The 22,425-nt window shown below is 45.2% G+C and overlaps 1 protein-coding gene across 1 annotated transcript in view; it reads right to left on the reverse strand.

Moving 5' to 3' along the window:
• Nucleotides 1-291: 291 nt before the first annotated feature.
• GLRA1 (glycine receptor alpha 1) overlaps nt 292-22,425 on the reverse strand; it is a 39,745-nt gene continuing 17,611 nt past the window's right edge. The window contains exons 3-9 of the mRNA XM_075441506.1: nt 20,089-20,156; nt 11,271-11,494; nt 7,399-7,481; nt 6,636-6,773; nt 5,913-6,127; nt 5,101-5,247; nt 292-663 (exon numbers count right to left, since the gene is read on the reverse strand). Of these exons, the coding sequence (XP_075297621.1) occupies nt 349-663; nt 5,101-5,247; nt 5,913-6,127; nt 6,636-6,773; nt 7,399-7,481; nt 11,271-11,494; nt 20,089-20,156 (1,190 nt within the window). The 3' untranslated portion in view covers nt 292-348. The remainder of the gene's footprint in view (nt 664-5,100; nt 5,248-5,912; nt 6,128-6,635; nt 6,774-7,398; nt 7,482-11,270; nt 11,495-20,088; nt 20,157-22,425) is intronic.

A 22,425-nucleotide genomic window follows, 5' to 3' on the forward strand; every position in this document is an offset into this window, starting at 1 on the left:
CTAAAAAAAAGATTTTTTTGTTTTTCTTTTTTTTCTAGTTGTTTTCTTTTTGCATTATAATTAAGCATGAATATATATTAATATATTACACTGCTTGGATTGTAGCTGGAGCAATCCAAACCTTCCTATGCTGTAAAACTAACCCCACCCTGCGCTCCCCAGATCAAGAGCTTTTTTTTCTCCTCCCAGTTCCTGTTATCCTCAGTTTACATGATTAAAAGTCCCTCCCTGCCCCCCTCCCCCTTTTTTTTTAGTAGATATTGCCACATTCTTAAATTCATGCATTGCTGCATTGCTATTGCACATATATAAAGGATTGCTCGCTCCCTCCCAGCTGTTCCCCTTCCCTCACTGGTTGTGCACATCCTCTCTGCGGACGATCTTGTAGATGATCCAGTAGAAGATGTTGAAGATGAGGAAAGCCATAGGGAAGCCGATGCGGGAGATCTTGTCAATCTTCTTGGCTCGCTGAATGAAGAGCTTTCGCATCTCCTCGGGGGAGCGGGACGGCTGGGGGACCGGGTTGGCCGTGTTGTTGTTGTTGGCACCCTTGACGGAGATGCCATCCTTGGCTTGTAGGCAAGCTGGTCCCATCCCGTAGGCAGTGAAGTTGAACCTGCCTTCACCAGCTTCGTCCTCCTGAAACAGATTCAGCATGGGACTCTACTTAAAATAAGATATAGACAGTGCACCCTCACTATAAGGCTCTCCATTGACAGCTTCCTGCTCTGCAAGGGAAAGACACCTCTGTCGTGCCCCGACCTCAGCGCCCTAGGACAAACCCTCTGCCCCTGGGAGATCAGCCTTATAGAGGGGTGCCAGCTGTGTGATGCACAGATGCAAATCAGGGGATCCAGGCACCCCGTGGAGAACAGGACTGACTTCCACCCCACTGGTGTCTTTGACCTATTGGAACGGTTTGTGATACTGTGTTCATTTTTCCAGCTGCATCCCCTGTTTTGCTTCTGCCTCTCCCTCCCCCCCGGTCCTATCGGCACCTTCTTTGCTTTGCCTGTGCTGTATCAGCTTGCCCAGAAGGAGTGGGCTCCATGTAACTCAGGTAGTTGAAGCTGCAGCACAAGACTTCCTACGGAGTTACATGGATGCGCAGGCGTCGAGACCTGTCCAGGAAAAGACCTCTGCAGCCAGCGTGGAGCCAGCCCTCCGCCCACCGACCCATGGGACCCCCCAGGCCCCACGGCCCCTCCCCACAAGCCGTCTTTTAGGTGAGGAACAGAAGTGCCCTTCTGCAGGTCAACAGTAAGACACGACTGCTTGTGCTGATTCCAATTATTGAGCAAGGAAAAGAATTCATTTTCCAGCCTAAAGGCAAATGCTATTGCAATTTTTTGGTGGAGGCTTTGCAGGCTTCTCGGAACAATTTAGCCCTATTTTATTGAGCGTGTGGATATAATCACAGGAAAACCTAATTTTGGCCAAAATAATACAACCAAGGAATTGTAGAGGCAGGGTCAGAAACCCAAGTCTCTTGACTACAGGTCACCGAGGCTAATTCCTAGACCCATGGCACTAATTATTTGTCACGGAGGCTGATCCACACTGTGTCCCCCGACTGTGACCTACCGGACCCCTCCCTCGTAGCCCGCCTGCCCAATGTGCCCTGCTGCCCCTTCCTCTCTTCTTTGCAGAGTGTCTTTCCTGGATGGCCCCGTATAGAGCGGGTAGCTGCGTGGGATGGAGGCACTGTGCTGGGACTCTGGGGTGGAGGAGCAGAAGGAAGAGCACACTGGCAGATCTGAGCAAAGCAAAACAACCCAAACAAAATCAAGCCACCTTTGTTTGGGTTTTTCTTCTAGAGGGTGGCAAGTGGCTGTGTTGTGTGACCTACCAGCAGGCTTATTTGTTGCAGAGTCTTGGCTGCGACAAATTTGGAGGCCTTTGGATAATTCTTCCCTGCTCTGGTTGTGTCCCCTTGGTGCAGCTCTTGTCCCTGGCATCTGAGACTTGACAATCCTTAAATATCTTTGCCTGCCAACAATGCCTCTGCAAGGAGGCAGTGCTCTGCTTGGGGAAACGAAGGCACCAAAAATTGGGATCCAGCTGCTCTCAGGGCTGGGTGAGTCCAGATGCTGGACATCTCAGATGCTTTGTGAGCTGGGACTCAAAGTTCACAGAAATTCTTCTCTTGGCTTTTTTGGAGATAATTTTTCAGTTAAAAGTCTGATTTTCTCATGAGTGGTGATGCAGGCATTCTACTTTTTAGATGTCCAGAACCTGCACTGCGGAAGAGGCACTTGCAGTGAGGTTGGATAGGGACCTGGAGGGACACAGGCAGCAGGGGACACCTCTGACCTCCCACTGTGCTGCCAGCTCCTCCCTGTGCCTGCCAGCACATGACAAGTGGCACGGGGCAATGCCAGAGCCCTGGGCTGTGCCAGGGGCTGTGCCTGGGGCGCAGTGGAGACCGGCATCCACTGGCTCTGTGGCATCACAGAGAGTTTTGCAAAGGTCCTTCTCATCCCTAACTCATCCCCCTTGCTTTAACTGGGCTCCATGTAGATAATAATGTGTGCATGGGCTGCAAAGGCCTGGCTTTCTGAGATGCTCAGAGCTTATAGACCTTCTCATCATGTCTGTATTAGAATCATTTAGGTTGGAAAAGACCTTTAAGATCATTGGTTATTATGGGGGTTCAGGTAAAACTGCCTCTGCTCTTCTCTGGTTGCAGAAACACACGTGCACTGACACATCTAGTTTAACCTAGCTCACTTATTTCCCTATTTTACTGTATTTTTTTTCTCTTCTCATTGCTGATGGACCACTTACTGTGGCTGATTTGTGTGAGTGGTGTACCCTGAATAAAGGAGCTAAAGGTGCCTTTTTCATGGAGCCATATCAAAGGAGAAGGACAAAGACATCACCAGCCATGCTGGGCTGGCCTCCTTGGGCTGGGTCTCCAGACACACTCCAAGTGGGTCTGGTGACAGTGTCATATTAACCAGACTCAAAGGGACAGCAACTTTCCCTAGCCATCACAGTCCCTACATCTCTTCATGCCAGGATCTGTCTGCCCCAGTAAATACAGAGTAATAGGTTCAGTGAGAGCTGTCTAGTTGATCTTTCTAGTCTAGTCCTTCCCCTCCTTCCAGAGGAATGGAGGTAGGAGGTGGCTCAGAAATTGAAAGGGCCAGCTGAGTATTGGTAACGGATATTTATTGATTTGACTTTCATTTTTTAGAGAGGAAGAAAGACTCTTAATGATGCCAATAAGCTAGTACCTCGCATCTAACTCTGAGGAAGGTAAGAAACAGATTTGTCTGGATTCACTTATATTAATGCCAGACACTGGCCCAAGCTCTGAAGAATGGCTAGTAGATTTTGATTTGGACAGACCTAATAAGTGTGGAGAATAAGCAGAGCTACCCAGACAAGTCAGGACATTGGGACAGAGTAATTAGATTCTTTGGCAGCTGCACTAAGCCATTTGCATCTTTGCAGTCAGCTCCTAGTTTTCTGATGAGCCTGCAAACCTTGTTCATTTTGCTTTTGCAAGTGTTTTTGTTTATGCTTTGTTCCAATTAAATTGCTGTGAGATTGGGCAGGGATTGTAACAGCAGCCTAGTGTTCAATGGAACATCTCTGGCAAATATCTTTTAAACTCCTTTGTATATTAGTGGCTTTTTTCTTCTTATTGTTTTATCAACAGACTGATCTGCATACAACAGCATAATTCCACAGACAGGATGCTTGAATCTGGATGAAGAGATAAAAGTACTGTGAGGCACCCGCGTTGGGTGGTTTTAGCTTTGGCTCTATCAAGCAGGCTACACCTTCTGAACCAAAACAGCCCCAGTTGGTTTTCAGATGACAGGGTCTCACTCTGGCCTGACAAAGTCAGTGGATGCTGACAGTCTCATCTGGCACTTCTTTTCCCTTGCATTTGTCCAGCAGTCTTCATTCCTGGCCCTGACTGGGCTGGGGACAAGTGAACAATTATCTCCTGTTTTGCAAATAGGACAACTGAAGCAGAGAGAAGCAAAGTTTCAAAGAGACAGGGGTTCCTGCTCGTTAGACCCTGCTGCCTCCTGGAATGGTGGCAGTTCTCCAGGCACACACTGTGAACAGCTGTAGGCCAGGTTAGACCCTGGGAAAGACTTTTAATGGCTGGGACAGTGAAGCAAAGAAATGGGGGTCCTAGATGGGATGGGTCATGGGGTGCTCTTTAAAATAGAGGGTAGGAAAATACCTGTGAGGAATATTTTAGGCAGAACTTGGTGGTCTCCTGAGGGCTCTCTTGAGATTCCCATCAGCAAAATTTTCTATGTATTTTTTTCCGTAGCAAATTACTGTTTTTTTAATGCTAGCTTGAGGGTAGTCTCTCAGGCCTGGTGCTGAAAATTTGATACCGCCTACCTGATTCTACTAGTTAATGAAGGGCAATATGTAAGTGCCTTTGGTCTTGTGATCACAGTCACCTTTACATTTCTTTCTAATGCATCCTGTGAGGTGAAATCTTTGCTGTGGTACCTCAGAGCCTAAAAGCTAGTAGTGTCCAGGCTGCTGGCTATGCGTATCTATGTGATGGGTGCATGCTCAGGCTGGCGTCAGTCATGGCAAATAAGCATGGATTAAGGCTAAGGCTGAGAAGAATGCTCTTTCCTTCCAGGAGGAATCTGCAGTTAGTTTGAGCAGCAGATGCTTTTAAACACGGAGATGACAGAGACAAAAGAGATGTCACTTACCTCTGGGTTAATGTAGGCTGTTGTGTTGGGGGATGCTGTTCTCTGACAGACATCCCTCACACCTCTCAGCCTGCATCCCCCAGCTCTCGCTGTGTCTTATGAAAAGAACTCAGACCACAACAGTGCTGCGTGGAAATTGTTCTGCTGAGAACAACCCGTTTGGCTTAGACCACTTGGCCAGCTAACAAAAGCCAGCTTGCTAGACTCCTAGAGTCAGCAGACTGTTAGAAGAGACACAATTCATTGAGGTAGCCCTGCTTTTTGATGTGTGACCCTTCTTAACATCTGACCGTATAATGAGGACCTCTCTGGGAGCTAGTGGTTTGGTTCAGTTGACTGTGTAGTGATGTTCTGCTGGGACAGATTTCAGTCATGTCCTTCATGCTTTATGTATTACCTTATGATGCCTCCTCTTCCTTCTGAACCTGAGCAGCTCTTTGTGCTGCCGAGACACGAAGTTGACGGCAGCGTACTCTAGAAGTGCGGAGAACACAAACAGCAAGCACACGGCCATCCAGATGTCTATGGCCTTCACATAGGACACCTAGGAGTCAGAGAGAGAGAGACTGAGATGAGATGGCTTCTGGACCACAATGAGTTTTTGCTTGCCGTTTTACATGTTATTCCCAAGGTCTTTGGAAGGAGTTGATCAAACCATGATATGGTTGACATCTGCCCTTGGATACCAAAATCTAGCTGATTTAACACAAAATGTGTTATCAGGCCACTGAAACTGCTCCTGGGATCTTCAATGGCAATAATTCCACATTTTTTAGTTTAGCTAGGTCTTAATTGTGATAGTTTTTAGGCAAAGAAAATAGTAATCCAATCTGATCGTACTAGAAGCCCTTCATAACAGGGAAATTCAGTACTATTATAAAAGTAATAAGCTAGAATGTGGAGTGTCTATACATGTGTGGTTGTTGTAGGGGTTTATAAGGTACAGAGCCCCTGGCTGCTGGGATCTGTGGTGGATCTTGTGGTGAATGCTGAATCTTAGGGGAAGTTTTGCTGCTAGTCTTAAAAACTCTGCTACAATTTTTGCAGGAGGGGTCTGGAATATATTCCGCTTGCCCATAAACAGGATTAGCACAATAGCACCAGAATGTCCCTTATGTTGAGCAAAAGGATCTGTGTGATGACTTACTTATGTGCTGTCACCAGAGAGTGCACGTTTTCCCCCTCTGTGAAGATAAGTCTGTCCCCTACCTTGGGCAGTGATGCTCGGGAACCAGAGCTCTGCGTGGTCATAGTGAGCACTGTGGTGATCCCCAGGCCAACACGAGCAGGTGCAGCATCCATATTGATCCAGAAGGAGATCCAGGACAGAATGACAATAAGGAGGCTGGGAATGTACATCTGGATCAAGTAATAACCCATCTGCCGCTCCAGGTGGAAACGAGCCTCTATACAGGTGAACTTGCCTGAGAATGACAGGAGAAACCTAGAAGATTACTGATAAGGCACGGTGAGTCTCCTGTTTTCAGCTATTGTCTGGGGACTTTCCTTGCATTGCCTAGAACCAGGGTCTTGTTAAAGGTGGAAGTTAACAGCTGTTGCCCAGTTCTGAAATATGTATGTACAACATCAATGTAACAAAGAAAGCTCTTGGCAGTATGTCCTTTGTCATTCAAATTTAACCTGCTCCCTTGCATCAAAGATAAAAGAAGATGATGGGAGAGAAGGTACAGGCCAAACACCCTTGAGCAGATGCAGATGTTACTGGAGGCAAGAAGATTTCTTTTATGTTGGCTACGCGTGCATATTTACTGGCAACATTCCTACATTTATTTATATATATGTTGTTCCTAGCTGTGTAGGACAAGGCTTGTATCACCAGAGTGCTATCAGACATAGCTAGAGACTCCGGCACATGCACAGTCCTAAATTCCTCTCTAATGAACCCAGCAGCCGAGCGTAAACAGCATTGACCTGTGTTGTAGTGCTTTGTGCAGTATCTCAAGTCTTTTTCTTCTTTGAGGATAAACTGAGGCAATGTCAGCCCATCAGCAACTTGCACAGCTCCTTTTTCTTGCCATTCAAATATGAGATCATTCATTGTGTAGCCAACTGTTGAGAGGAGAGGACAAATACCATGTAAAACATTAAATACTGATCTGGAAAGAGACAGATTTGTAGGAGAGGTCTGCTTGGAGGCACAGGTTTGTCCTGACTTTCCTTGGCAATGCTGTAATGAATGGGATTTGGGTTGAGGCTTATGCATATGGTAAAAGCTAGGGTAATGACCTGCACTGGAGCTGTGATGGTGTGCAATGAATTGTCTGCAATAAATCATGTTTGCTATTGAATTTTGGCTTATTTAGCTGTTTGCTATTTTTTCAGACTTGACCTCTTTCTCTGAATGAAGTTGTTCATCGTCTTCCCCTCATTTGGGATAAGCAACATGTGCAAGGGGCAAGTGTTCATCCAGAGAGAAAAAACCGTATTTGCAGCTGAAAGCACTTTCACCTTTCTCCTCCAAAGTGAAAGGCCAAAGTAAAGACAAGCAAGGCAGGGCTCCTCTAGGAAATGTCACGTGCTGAATGAATGGAAAATCCTGAGGAGGTGGTTCTTGAGCAAGCCTCCAGTGAAGACTGCACTGGGGAATGGGTTGCAGCTGGAGATGGAGATGGTGGGGGAGAGGGGGAGGGAAAACATGTCTCCTCTGCAAAATGGAGAATTGTGCAGGACTCACAGCTTTCCAACTGCATGATGCACGTCTGTACATCCATGGGGAAGTTCTTCAGGTCCATGGGGCAAGCCAGAGTCAGCGTGATCCTGAGGAGAGAAGACAGCACAGGGGAATGCCAAACACTTTGCAGTACTGGTGAGTGGGTGAACCCTTTCGGACATCCAATGTTGCAAACGGGCTGGTACCTTGCCCGAGATGCACTGGTGGGCTGGGGGGAATGACGGATCATTCACCTTTTCCCTGTCTGTGTTTTCACATGTGGTGTTGGAAAACATCAGAAATGCCGAACATTTGGGTCTGTGATATAATTCCCGGCAGTCTCCTGCTGCAGGTGGCGTTTCGTTGAAATGTTGTTTTGGACTGGAACAGAGAGTTTCCACACCAAACAGCTTTGCTGCTTCTGTCTTTATTTCTTGCCTCAGGTTCACAACAGTCTGGATTAGCAGCAAGCCTAGACCCATCCTCCAGACCCCGCAGATACATTTCTAGAGACTGGGACTGTTTGGAAATCTTTGAACAGAACATTTCTGTGTCAGAAAACAAAATGAAATTTGGTGAAGATCACACATTGCTGTGGGGCAAAAGAGAGACTTAGGTGGGATTTTCTGCAGGGAAAATGCCCTGTGGTAAGTCAATATGAATCTCTGTATCTTCCACAATTCCTGCTGTGCCTCCTGAGATCTCTGCTTTTGTATCTCAAATTCTATTTTCTTCTAGGTGCTGGCTGCATTTTCTGCGCTAGTTTGCTGTTCTGCCCTATACCGTGATCCATGCTCAAAATGTTTGTTTGGTTCAACAAGCTGATATGAAATGATTTGATTCAGAGAGACAGACTTGTGCTATTTGGTTTGATAATGCTGAAAATGCTGTTCCCTGAAGTATTGAGATTTTTCAGCTTTTTGCCTTGATGTAGACGTAGTGGAATTTCCTGGGGGACAGGAACTGAATTCTTCTATCATCAGACCTACAAGAAACTTTGTTGGAGGGAAAGATATTTTAACTTAAGTGCTTACGTTGGAAGAAATTCTCTACTTGAGCTTAGAGGCATGTTGGGACAGAAGATGTGACAATAGAAGGAATTGACCTGTTCAAGTCTCCTTTTCATGAAAACAACTGCATTTTCTGTATTTAAACAAACACCTTAGTAAAAGAGAGTCACCACTCTGCCCACTTTAATTTTCTCATCGCATCTCTGGCAGGGGACTCCATCTCTGATCAATCAGAGAGATAAGCCTTCAATTACATCTTCAGACAAGCTCATTGAGAAGAATTTACCATAAATATCTGCCCGATGTGAAACAGGGGTGACTGTGGCTGCGGCTAGGTTGTGAGATGCTGAGCACATGCTGGACAAGTGAATGCTGAGAAGGGGTCAGAGAGTGAAATCCTCATGGGTGATTTTGGGTGAACACAGTGCTGAACATGCTGAGCTTTGGGTCCATAGGAAAAAGTCCACCATCCCGTGAGTGTTTTGAGTAGGGTTTTACTATTGCAAATAGTAATAGCAAACAGCCAGTTAGAAAACGGCAGAGTACTTTAGACAGAAAACTTTTTTTAAAAGGGGAAGCCTATTTCTTCTTTTGGAAACTTTACGTTTACATTGTGCTCTTTCATCATGAATACCCTCTTTTTTTTGTTTTCGCAGGAAAATGTCTGTAAAAAGAAACCTGCTTTTTCATTTAGAGATGAGGGAGATAAGAAAGTTGTTTTTTTTTCAAACAAAAACTGAGATATTCAAGTTTTTGCCTTGAAAGCGGTGATCACCTCAGCCACATTGCTGCATGTCCCCTGCTGAGTCGTTGCTCTGTTTTGCAGAGCAACCCCAGGGCTGGGGTGACCCATTATTCTCCCTCTGTGCTCCTGCAAACCCATCTGGAACAAGACTCTGTGCCAAGCTCCTTGGCAAGTTGCTAGTGGCAGTTTTACTACCTACCTATTTTCAGAAATTAAGAGATGTGAGGTTTCCACATTCAGCCAACATGTGTGGCAATTCTCTTACTGTTTTGGCCATCAGGGATCTGGTCTTTAGACTGAAACGACCTTGATGTTTGATGGAGGCTGTCTACATTGCAGAATTAAGCTGTTTATTTTCCATTTTACAGATCCACGCTGTTTTTTCTTCCCCATGGCTGCCACTGGGAGCTGCAGTGTGAGATGGGGTGTGTGTACCTGAGGCAAATTTACATTATACGCGAGATGAAAAAGCCTTCAAGACAGAGTTAAACTTTCCCTCTTAAAGCTGATGAAGTTTTGAATTTAATTGGTTTAAAACAAAGAGTGGATGGGGTTGGAAGTGAAGTGAAGGTGGGGGATTGGACTGATTTCGTGTGAGAATTTCAGTGCAATTTCTTCAGCTTCACTGATGGATTCTCACATCTAGTGACAAAAGGATAAATGGGAAGAGTTACACTGAGACAAAGCCACAGAGCTCTACTTGCTGTTTCCCTTATTTTTTGTCAGGAAATGCTGCAGCTTTCAAAACATAGGTTTTCATGGGCTTCTACCAGTTTTCATGTAGTACAGCTGGTTTTAGGCTTCTGCTAGTAGAATACCTCCAGTAATTTTACATTAGGGATCTTAAGGAATCTACTCGTGAGGAGCAGAAGTCCTTGGACTGAGAAAGGTAGAGATGAGCTAGATTCCTTCCCAGACCAACCCCTGATCTCAATATGCCTTGACTAACACCTTCCGGGTTATCACTTTTCTGCCTGTTGTAGAAGCAGCAGCAAGTGGTGACTGTCTGGATGAAGTACCGACATCCTTCTGCTCCAACGTGGATTCAACAGCTGATGTAAGGAGGCATTTTCCATCTTCCCTTTTTCACTCAATTTTTTTCTTTCCCTTCTGTGAAGAAAACTGTTTCTGAAAATAAATCTCCCAGGCATAGTTCTGTCTTAGCAGGTCATGAGGACAGAGCTGCCTAGGTGTGTGGAAGTAACCCCAGTTATGCAATGGTCGCTACTGTCCCAGAGGCAAGGTGTACAGTCTCCATGCCTTTTGAAAGCACCATCCTTCTCCAAGATCCTAACTTCAGGAAGGGCACATGAGGCACAGGAAAAATTATCTCTGTCTCAGGCTCTTCATTGGGGTGTGACAGAGCACTGCCAGGCTGCCCAGTTGTTGATGGGCATCTTCTTATTTAACCATGAAGAAATATAATGGTGTTTTGCATGCTTTCTTCTAAAGGGAAACTACTAATGCAAAATTAGGACTTGAGGCTCAGGTAGCTGGTGGCACTTTCTCAGAAATATTCCACACTTTTTCCAAACTCTTCTTCTTGGGGTGGCTGGAGAAAAACATCTTCACTTATAGCACATTACTCTGCTCCCACAAAGGCGTGCTTAGACATGCAAATGGTGAACTGTATGCCTCACTGCTCTTAAGCACAGGTTAAGGCTGGATGTAAAGGTCCAGATGAGGGAGCTGGTTAATGACCTTTTTCTTTCTTTTATCTTGTGTAGCTGTATTGAACTCAAAGAAAAATTGAAATTACATTGGTTGGAGAAATAAGGATGTGTTTCACTTTCCAGTGATATCTGTGCGAAGGAATCTGCAAAAGGAGGATGAAACACTGGCACAGAGGTTGTGGGATCTTCATCCATGGGGCATTTCAATTTGGCCAGACAAAGCCACAGCAAACCTGAGCTGTTGTTGTCAGTTGTCATGAGATGGTTGCATTGGAGACCTCCAGAGGTCTCTTTCCAACATGTGGCTATGGCACTGTTAACTGGATGCTTTCCCACTTAAAACCCCTCAATTTCTTTTATCCAATGACATGCTCGAAGTCTCCACTTTCTCTTTTCAAGCTTGAACAGTGGGAGTTTAGCTCTGCCCTCCCCCACCTTGGTGGAGCTCTTCCCATTGAGTCACCTCACCTGATGCTGTAGAGGACATTGCCATTTCTGGAGATCCTCAGGAGCTTGTTGTCCGTGGTAATCTCATGGAAATGGGCCCCTTTCTCATTAGCAAAGAACAAGTCAGGCTTCCAGATGGAGTCCAGCATAGAGGGGTCCAGGTCTAGAGAGTCATCAGGGTATTCGTTGTATGCCAGCCGTGGGTCATTCCACTGCTGTCGCAGGAAGATGTTCACCCTGTAATCCTGCACGGTGTAAGCAGGGAGCAGATAAAAGCAGTTAGCGCTCAGAGTGAAAGTCCTGAGAACTGGGGAACATGTACTAAAATAATTCTCAAAAACAAACTATGTCTTGACCAATGTTCCCAAGCTATGGCAAGCCTTCTCGGCATAATTTCTCAAGAAGCTGTTGTTGTTTTTAGCTCTGTAGCTTACAGCTATCTCATAGCATGAGCAGCTGCCTATCCTTGCATCCCTCCACCACAGCAATCATCAGCTGTGTGTGAAGTGTCAAGACCTCTAGTCTGAACCCGGGGGCTGGAGAAGCGATGTTCAGTTGCAGGGGTCGTAAGGGCTGGTGTCAGCAAGATGACTGTTGCAGAGGATTAAGGGGGAAAGGACATCGAAGCCAATCCCTTATTGTGACTATATGTGGTTCCTCCAGACTTGTGAAAAGAAAAGGCACAGTGAGAGAGGCAGTCCGTGGAAGGGATATTGCCTGTGCGCTCACTAGTATAAGAGTAACTCAGACGAACTGACGTAAGCAACTGCCCTTGGTGAGAGTATGTGAACATGGGAGGGATGTGCATGAAGTCTGCTCTCCTAATCCGAAGTGAGAATTCTGGGTTCCCCTTTGTAATGTCAAAATGCCATAAATGCTACAGATTTTGTAGGATGGCCGTCTTCTTTAATTGAAGCTAATGCCCCAGCACTGTGCAAAATGGTATCTGCCTTGTAACCGTGTGTCTTACAGCTCCCCTGAGTTCCCCAGGCCAAGGCTGGCTGCTGAGGTCAAGCTCAGACACTCTCCTAGACAATTAAAGGCAGTTCCTGGTCTCCCTGTCTGACCAATAGCTTCCCAGGGTGATCTGCATGCCCCTGTTCTGCTGAATTTCATGTAAGAAAGTGAGCCAACAAATTGAAATGGGGAGAGGATGTGCCAGCTATCAGGAGAGGGATAAAAGCTCCATGTCCATAAATTAATTGACATTTTCTAAGTATAGAGGCAGACTGCGTCTGAAGAGCAGCATATAATAAACCAATTTCACTGCCCTGGCCCAAACTAATAGTTGCTGTCATGATTAAGGGTTTCTTCGGTGCCTTTCTAATACTAATGTACTTTGAAGACTTTTATTAAGAGATAGTTAATGGAGGGTGTCTGACGTGCTTGCCGGTATTAAATAATTGCTGCAGGCACTAGGAACTTTCTTTCAGTGACACTATTTGGCACCGCTGAGGGCTCCTCCCTGACTCTGTCATCAGATCTTTTTTCCATCTGGAGAATACAAAGCTCTAGAGCTGAAGGAGGAGAGCCTTTCTGATGTTGCTGCCTCAAATGCTTGCTTGACTACAAACCTACAGCCTCTTGGCTGGGAGGGCATGACTCTTGTGGAGTCCAGCCGCACTGGAGGCTTTGGAGAGGATTGTGTCTTGGATGCTTTGTGTTTTTGGATGGCTATGTTCATAGCCGAGTCCATGGTCTGGAATCTGTTTCAGGCCACTTAGTGCCATCTGCATCCTAGTAGCACAGAAGGTGCTAATGACATTAATGATTGTGACAACAGCAAGTGTTCCAAGGACTTGATGCTAAAAGGAGCAGACTTCTGAACATGAAAAAGAGTTTCAAACACTCTCTCCTTCTGCTGATATTGTGAATGTCACCTTCACAAGTCCTAGTGGGTCCCTCTGACTTACTTTTTCATCTCTGTCCATCCTGAATAATGTGTCTTGTGAAAATATGAATAGCTGTGGACAGCTGGGAACCAGGGTCTCAGCACACGACTAGCCAATCATGCAAACCTGGAATAGGAAAGCAGCCCTGAATCTCCACTTCCCATGACAAGCAGCAGCTCCCCGAACAGCTTGTATACTTTTGATTGTCCCTTTTTTGTGTGTAAAGATCTGCAAGCGTTGCAGTCAGGGGAAATCAATGTCACTGACCTAATAGGTAGAAAGCAAAAGGTTGTTTTGCTTATTCAGCTACAAATAAGCTGAATGCTAGCAGGTCAGCTCCAGTTGGGGGCTTAAGTCGTGTACAACACAAATTAAACTCGTGTTTGGAAGAAACTTCAGTGGTAGCTGCCCAGAAGTGTTCTCAGCCTGATGGAGTGTTGGAAGAGGGTGAAATGGAGCCAATCTCTCTGCAACAGCCTGTGTTGCTGTGGATAAGCTTTGCTGCTGGAGTAAATTCACTGCTTCAGCTGCAAAACTTGCCAAAATGAAAGAGTGAGAAGAGTAATGTGCTTTACGTTGCCACCACAGCAAACATAAGAGGCCATAGACAGAATGACTGCCATGATCTTTGTCACCATGATGAAGGATCTTAATTTCGTGCTTGTGGGCCAAATGAAAATTAGCTTTTCACAGTAGATGGCTGTGAGAAGGCCCCTCCTAACTCACCTCTGGAGATCAAGGGTCCTCTACTCATGTCCTACATAGGAAGATTCCAAGGGCAAGTCGTGGATGTGTGGTGTGAGACACTGCACTACCTCTGTCTGGGGGATGTTCAGCAGTGTGGTGAGTAACTCTGGTGCACACTATTCTTGTGCTCCTCCTTTGGAAACAAGTGTTTGTAGTGGATGTTTTTCTGTTTTGGAATATAGACACCTGGGAATTTATGTAGTGATATAAAAAAGGCAAGGACAAAGAAATATAATACCCGCACTGCATGTAATTCTCTGGCTTTGCCATTTTAGGGCATCAATATTTTATCTATATGGGGATGTGTATGTGTTTATGAAGATCTTTCTTCTCGGTGGGTTTATTCCACAGTCCTGGCCTGGCCACTGGGAGCGGTTATTTCCTCCCAGATGCCTTTTCCCTAATGACAGACACCTGCACTGCATTGTAATATTGAAGGTGCTAAGCAGCCTTTTAGATTTCTTCTGTCCAGGCTTATTTGAGCATAAATGTGAAAACAAGCACTGTGACTGCAAACTGGACATGACACTGCCTGAGGAGCCAGCAGAAGGCATGGAGAGCAAATGGGGTATGTCTGTGGCTGTGACATAGCCTAAAATAAGGGCTACAGTATTCTGCACCAGCTAAAGGATCCTGTGTGTTGAAAGCTTCGTGCCAAGGCATTGCAGTCAAGCTGAGAGGTGAGGAGCCAAACAACACTCATTCACTGGCTACCTGGAGATATACAGTGTTTCTCCTGGATGATGTTGTATGAGATCTGATTTAGCACCACCAAGAAGTCCACAGTTATTCCTAAATGATGGACAGAACAGACCAATTTCTGATGTGAACTTTCATAAAAAAAAAAAAAGGTTTTACTAGAGCTGCAAACTCAGCAAAAACCCCCTTCTTTCTCCATATCCTTCTTATCGCTTGAGTTCCTCATTTGTGTGCCAATCACATCCAGGCGTTGATTATCTTGTGCAGCCTGCTTCTCTGGCTGGCTTGGGAGTGCAGGGCAGCAGCTCGCTGTGGTGAAGTCGTTCGGGTGAAGTCGTTCGGGGCCTTTGCAATTTGGCACAAAGGCATTTTGCTCCCAAGGGGGAAATGACACAGGGCAGGAAGAAAATAACTAAAGTGATCAAAGTAGTTCAATTTGATAATGCTGAAATGAAATTCTGCTTAGTGGCCTCGCAAGGAGCCAAGGAAACAGAAGATCATTTCAGACTGTTCCTTCCCAAGATACCGCAGTCTCGGCATCTGATGATGAGTGAGCTGATGACAGCAGTGGCAGCTAGAGGTAGTGATGTGAAGAAGAGATGGAGGCTGTTAGGAAACTCAGTAGGGGGTTTTGTCAGACCAGTCTCTGCACTGAAAAGTTTTGACCAGAGACTTCACTTTGGTAAATTTACGTTTTGCTGATGGAAAAAGACAGGGTAGAGACTGAAGTCCCTCAGGAGGGGATCTGTAATCCCACATGGACAGTGGAGCACAAGTGGCTTTATTGACATTTGGTTCATTCTCTAGAAAGGGAATGAATAATCATTTTTAAGGCTACTTGCCCTGCAAAGCAGAACTGGAAGAGACTGTTTACAATAAAATAAACACACTGAGAGCAGCCCTTGGAAGGGTTAATAAGTGACCTCGTTACCTTGCCACAGCTGTAGCCTAGTAGCCAATTTGAAGCCTGGTGTGAAAGCCACAGCTGGGCCAAGGGGAAGAGGTGCTGTGAAGAGTAGTTTTGTTGGAGGTGCTGCTGAGGAGGGAGTCTGTTGCTTGAGGAAGGTAGGTCTGTGGAAGGGGTAGGAGCAGTACTCTGGTGCTTAATTTGTATGAGGTTTTGTTCTGGAGCTCAAAGCAGAAAGTTTTTCTGGGGCCTTTTACAAAAGGAGGGGAAAGCATATCCCTCTGGGCTAAGGATGGGGCTGCTGCTGGTGGGGGTTGGGCTGTAGTTGCTATCCTGAATTTCAAGCTTAGGAATTTAGCAGTGGGGTCTTGTTCTTCAGCTCGTTTTTTTGTGTCTTTGTGTTAAAGTTGCACAGTCCCACTTCATGTGGGCTTTTGTTTTGGTTTTTTTTTTATTATTCCCTCCTTTAATCAGTGTGAAAATAAACTGCAGCAATAGAGATGGCCAAAATGCTGCAGGTCTAATATTGAAACTGCAGCAGGCTGTGAGATGCTGTGAAAACCTTTTCATTTTGTGTTGCGTGACTTGTTACACGCTTATCATCTCTGTGGGACTGATGATTGGTTTTAAGAATGACTGACTGCAGAAAATTGAGCTCAAAACCTTGCCTTTGCTAGAAGCTTTGTGCATTGACACCTCAGTCTTTTGCTGGCCTTGGGGTGAGTGGGCCCAGTATTAAATGTGACCCATGCACTTAATCAGTTGTATTTGCTATCTGCTGCACTGTGGCTTGCGAGGCTGGAGTGAATTGCTTGGTCTGTTTTGCAGGAAGGTTTGTCATCTCCTTGGAAAGCTCATGTACAGATGTCTCTAAACAAGTGCTTAACATTTGGACACGTGCAGCCTCCAGCTTCTCCTGTCCTTAGGAGATGCTGGGAGACTAATTGTGGCTGTGTTGTGACTGACTGGAAGGTTATATTTGGTTTGCTCTTTTCAAATGGCATAAAATCAGCAGAAATAAATTTGCATATGTACACTGTGTTAGGGGAGCCTGTTCTGGCTGTTTTGTGGTTTTCTTTCTTTTAGACTCTTGTTGGCTGCATGTGGTCCCTCTTTAAAATGTGGGACTAGGAGCAGTCATCTTGAGCATTGAGTCCAGCTCCTAGCAGCTCTAGGTGATGATATAAAAAAAACCAAAAAAATCCTCTTTCTCCATGCACCTTCACTGCATACTCAATTCCTCCAACTAAGCCAGTGAGAGATCCATAAGACAGCACCTTCCATTGGAAGAGAGATCAAAAACATTGCTTAATTCCAAGTTTGCTATTATAGCAGCAAATTTGTTAGATGAAATGCTTGGATAATCCTAGCAGTTGTCTCATGCTACAAAGAAAAGCCAAAGCTGATGCAGTTTATTGACCTAAAATCAAGCCCCTGTTCCCTAGGTGCTTGACTTCTGCTGAATGAAGAATTTGTACCTTTGTGACAGGTTTCCTACTCTGGTGTGGTTGGGGGAAGGTGTTTACGCTGTTGAAGAGCAAAAAGAGGTTTAACAGCTTGTGGTTGGGGGTAAGGGTTTTCTGTTTTTTTTAAGACAAGTAAGTGGATGGAGAGAGCAAGTGCATCTTGCGTTTGTCCTCTAGAATCCCTTGCTGTTGGATGCACTATTGTAGTAATGCTTTGGGACAGAAGGAGGCTGTCTGGACTTGTCCGGCAGTTGTAGTTGGTAGTGTCTTTCCCCTTGAAGCACTTGTTGGGTTCACAGGGATGTGTTCCCAATTGCAGGTTCCCTTGTCATTAGAGCTGGTTGCAAGTGAGGTTGATGGATATAAGCTATGAGCTCAAATCTAACATAAATGTCCAATCAATTATGTACACAACTAGAGGCTTTTATGTTGAGTCTCCAGTTCTGCAGGATGCTTAAAGGAGTTTACCTCCCCTGTTCTAACTCAGCTCTGCTTTTGGGAATTCAGTTTGATGAGTGACTTTGTCTTCCCCCCCAAACCTTGCAGCTGTTTTCAGGTCTCCATTTCTTGCCTTGTTCATTTTGAACCTTTGTGGGGCAGTTATCACTTCTCTGTCCACTCTGGGAAGTATGTGTCTTCTCTTGGCCCCAACTTGTTCTACCTTCTGAGGTTTGTAGACCCAAGTGGCTGCATCAAATGCCTGTTTTGTTCTGTTTTCCTGTATTTTCTCCTCTTTCTCTGCCTTCCATGATGCCTCAAGCTCTAAGTGAGTGTTCATCTCCAATTTCTCTAGTCCTCTGTATGGTGACCTCATGATTTACACTGCCTAGATCTCACAAATCAGTGTAAGCTTAAATGGTAGCGGTGGTTTGGGTTTTTTTTTCTGTAGGAACTAACAGCCCCACTATGGAGATATTTTAAAGCCTTCTTTAATTGCATGTGTGGTAGCCATAAAAACCTATTACTCTTCTCCTGCGGGTAGTAGTGTGATAGTAACCAAATATAAGGTGATGTAGTATTCAGAACCTCAATGTGGCCAGGCTTAAGGTGCCTGATAATTGAGGTTTAAACCATAATGTTTTTCTTTCTTTTTTGGCCAGTGAAGCAGCTGGGGAACTGTGACCATGATCAGTCCCAGGGGTTAATGATAGACTACTGCTTTCTTTATGATAAAGTGTTGAATTGCCTGCTCTGCCCCCTGCAAGCTTTTCCCCCCACAGATATTTGATCACTTGTTTGAATTCAAAGTAGTCAGGTCTGTCTCCAAATCCCTGCATGATAGGACCTTCTGTCCTGCCTGGAAACTGTGGCGGGGAGCTGACGCTGCCTGTTTGACCTGCTGCATCCTCAAAGAGTGAGGAGACATTGGCTTCTCTGCAGAGTGAATATCAAGTTAGAGCAGTCTTTGGGATTTGCTAACTTGCTGGGCTCTCATTTTTAGATGCTTCAGTACCTGTGTTTCTTGTGTTGTCGTCAGTGTTTACAAGCAAAATAGCTGTCCCCGAAGAAGTGCATTATATTAGGTTGTGTGCAATTCTGTGTCTGCCTGACATCTGAACTAGCTTGTCAGAGCTGGCTTGGGTATTTCTAGACAAAGCAACATGCCCAGAGGGTGTTCTTGGGTTCCCATGGGAATTTTTTCTATGGAAGATAGAGTATGAAATGAGCGGCATCTGGAGAGGATAGCAAGTCCCTGCAGCATGTCTTGGAGGTGAACTGCATCTCTCTCTCATGCTGGTCTATGCTAATTTTACAGAGTGTCCTGCTTACAGGGATCCTGTGGTGTCTTGGTATGACTGCTCTGATGCATCTCGCAATGTAGGACAGATATATTGAAAAACATGTCATTGTAATGTACCCTGTACATTGCACAGGGATCCCTTGTGGGCCTGCCCCTCTCGCTTGCGCTCTGTGGTTTGTCTCTGCCGGACTGCCTAGGAACACAGTGTTGCCTGTAACACCAATGGAGGTATCCAGTAAAATAGTATATTAGGAACAGATGTGTATTTTGGTTCTAGTTCCTTCTATTTTTGCTTTCTGTACAGATGAATCCATGAATATGTGTCTCATCTAAGAACTCTGACAAATTCTGCAATTCAACTGAAATGTATTTGTTTGTGCTTGGACAGAGTAACAGCTTATTTTTCCTACTACTGGAACTGCCCCCAACCCCAAACATTTTCAAAATAATGGAGTACATAGTAGTGTCAGAAGAGACTTGTAACACCAGGTGTATAGCTGTTGATCTCCTCTGGTAGTGGTGTGCATTACAAGTAACTTGTTAAAGCCAATGATTGGGATCTGTATGTAAAGTCTGTAACATTCTGTCTGATTGTACAAAACTCCTGAAGCTGGAGTCTTGCATTCTTTATTCAACATCTTTCTAGAAAAAGAATTACCAAAGAGTAATTAAACACCATATTTCTGGATTAGCTTTAATTAGCACAGAGGTAAGGCACTGTACCTCTTGAGTGTTCCTTTGCGGTTCACTGATTATGTCACAACTAATCGTTAATAGTTTTCAGATGGAGCAATTATCTCCTCGTGATTTTAGTATCTTGCCAATTAAATACAGCCTTTAGCCATGTTCACTAGTTTCGTCTGAAGAGAGCCTTAGCTTGCAAATATTAGGTTTGATTTTTTTTTTTATTAAAAATCTTTGTCTAACAGAAATATGTCTCCAAGAAAATAAGCGTCTAGTGATAGTCTTAGTCTTTGGGAATCTGAAATCTGGTGCAGACTGAATTTGAATTCGGCTGATTTCCTTTCAGTTAAAGTGTTGTTTCAAAATTCTGGATGTATATGCACTTAAATACAAAGTAGCTGCAACTACCTCTGAGCTTGGAGCCTTAGGCAAGTCTTCAGAAAAGACTATTTGTCTCCTTTTTCGACCCTTTGTATGGTGTTTTCACGGAGATACAGATAGAGGCTGTGTGACCTTCAGCTACATGCAGTGTGAGTCTTGTGTGTTGACCATTAATTTACTCAAATGTTAGGTAAACTTGGGAACAAGGAGATAATATTTTCATCTGGTCACACTAAAGGGGAGGGTAATGTTGCATTTGCTGGGAGTGCAATGGGGCTGAGCAGCTGGGCTGTGATTTTTACTTTTTTTTTTTTTTACTTACCATAGTTGTTTCTGCAATCGAACCAAAGCTGTTGATGAAAATGTTGCAGCTGACGTTCACTGGTGGGCCTGCATGACAAATACAGATTGGAACAGCAGTTCACTGTGTGCTTATATGAGAAAGTATTTCCACTCCATGGTATTAAAACCTATTGTGGGAATAGGGCGACTGAGGGGTCAGTATGGGAATAAGATCTGGGTGACCCAACTTAGTCTAGTCTTGTGTCTGATGCCAGTTTGACATCAGATGATGCTCTTGCTTTGCCTCTGTTCTCCTGTTTGGGAGAGTGTTTATATACTTCTGTGAACCATTTTGATGAAAAGGGATAGGTCACAGTCAGGAAGGACAGCTTTCTAGATATCTCGACATTGCTGTATGTGTGGCAAGCTCACCTTGAACATGATAGCAATGTATCCCAGAAAAGAGCTGCAAGCCTATTGACAGGCCCTCTTGTTTAGAGCTCTATGCTTTTAAAATACTCATTCAAAGCATCTAAATGTTTCTGAACTGGGACCATATGCTCCCTATAGAGCCAGTGCAGCGAAGTGTGCTGTAGGGATCAGGCTGGGTAAAGGAGCAGGTACCCCATGTGATAACGGTGGTGTCTGCGAAGGCTCACAGCTGGATAGAAAGCTTCAGGGCTCTGCCAGCAGAAATTCTCTGGCTGGCCAGTCTTGGGAGACAGTGCTTCCAGACTTTGGGCTGTGTCTCTGTGGGCTTTATTTTCTTTCAGACTGAAGCTTTGCTTATCCTGCTTGTATTAGTAAAGTTAAAGGGTCACTGAAGGAGTGAGGATGAAGGGGTGAAAAGATTGTGGTTAGAGGGCTTGGGTGTCAGTCTGTGTGGTGCTGGTGCCCAAAAGTATCAGTATGACTGGAAGTGGATCAGGATATTGCCTGGCAAATCTGAGGTGGAAATGTTGCCTTCGCGCCTAGGGAGGTGCCAAGAGCTGCAGTTCAGCACAATACGAAAAGCTGGAGAACATTTTTGGAACCAGAGTGGTATCTGATGCCTGGCAAACCAGTGGCTTGCCCACATAAAATGAGAGGATTTCTGCAGAGCTTTAGCAAGGAGAGAGGAGAAGCAAAAGGGGCCTCCACGCTGGGGACTCCCAAAGGACCTTTTACTAGTGCTGCCCAGTGTGTGGTGGGGAAAGGCAGCCCAGGCAGAGAGCAGAGGAACCTCCCCAGGAGCCAAGGTGCCTGTTTAACACCGAGGGAAATAGTCTCATATTGTCCCCATGACAGGTGCTTCTGCGAAGACCAGATCTGTGGAAGAGGCGAGTGTGGATTTTTAGATTGTTCCCCTCTCCTTTACGGAGACGAGGATGGTGTCTGCATCTCAAACACTGCCTGATGGCTCAGCCTGCCGGGGGAGTGACTCTTGCCTGTTGAGGCCAAGTCTGCAGGCTGGCAGCTGCTGCAGGATGAAATACTTGGGGGGTGGGGAATGGCTTTAATGAGAGGATTGTGACTCTAATCAGTGCAAACTTCCTCCTCTGTGGAAATTAATGGGATTTCCTGATTACTAAGTAACAATTGGAGCTGGTTTGATCCTTTCTATTTCTCTCTTCTCTTCTACTTTGGTCTCTTCTGAAACTTTGTGCCTGTCCTCTGCAGGAGTAGGATTGCAGCCACTTAACAGTGATGCTGTCTATAGCTGGGACTTTGTTGGTGTGAGTCCCAGGCAATCCCAGTAGGCTGCTGTCTAACCAGCTCCCAGACAGCCCTTTGCCAGGGCAGCAGCAGCAGCTCACGTACTGTTCAATCTGTGCGGCTCTTTCTCCAGACTGTTAAACGTAGGCATGGGCTAAAACACCAGGTACAAAATGGTGTCTTTTTTTTTCCTCGTTCACCAACCCCTCTTATCCGAAAGCTTCTGAAGTTTATCAAGCAGCTGAAAGCATACATGTGATCCGGCTATAGCGCTTGTTATATACCTTCTGTAGTGCTTGTACTGAGTTCAGGAGTAATAGTTTTCTTCTCTGGATCCATCTCATGAACCATATTGATGGTCCATGTGTACATGATTTCACCTCCCAGAGGGCACTGCATAAGAAAAGCACTGAGCTGGCCTCCTGGCTGATGGCAAGTGCTCGTGCCTCTGACACGCGTGGAAGATTTTTGGCCCTGCTCTTCCTGATCCTGTGCTTATTGATGTGCTCTAGTGAAGCTGGCTATGGGATGAGCTTGACCCAGTGCACATGAAGACTGTGTCCCTAGCACAGCCCAGCTCTTGTTGAGGGACTGTGCTCTTCCCACAGTGTCCAAGGGCAACTGCGAGTGCTTTGCGGGTATTTTGTTGTTGTTGTTTTAGCTTGTGTGAGGTTCTAGAAAA

The sequence above is a fragment of the Opisthocomus hoazin genome, chromosome 22, assembly GCF_030867145.1.
Source record: "Opisthocomus hoazin isolate bOpiHoa1 chromosome 22, bOpiHoa1.hap1, whole genome shotgun sequence".
Classification (NCBI taxonomy): domain Eukaryota; kingdom Metazoa; phylum Chordata; class Aves; order Opisthocomiformes; family Opisthocomidae; genus Opisthocomus; species Opisthocomus hoazin.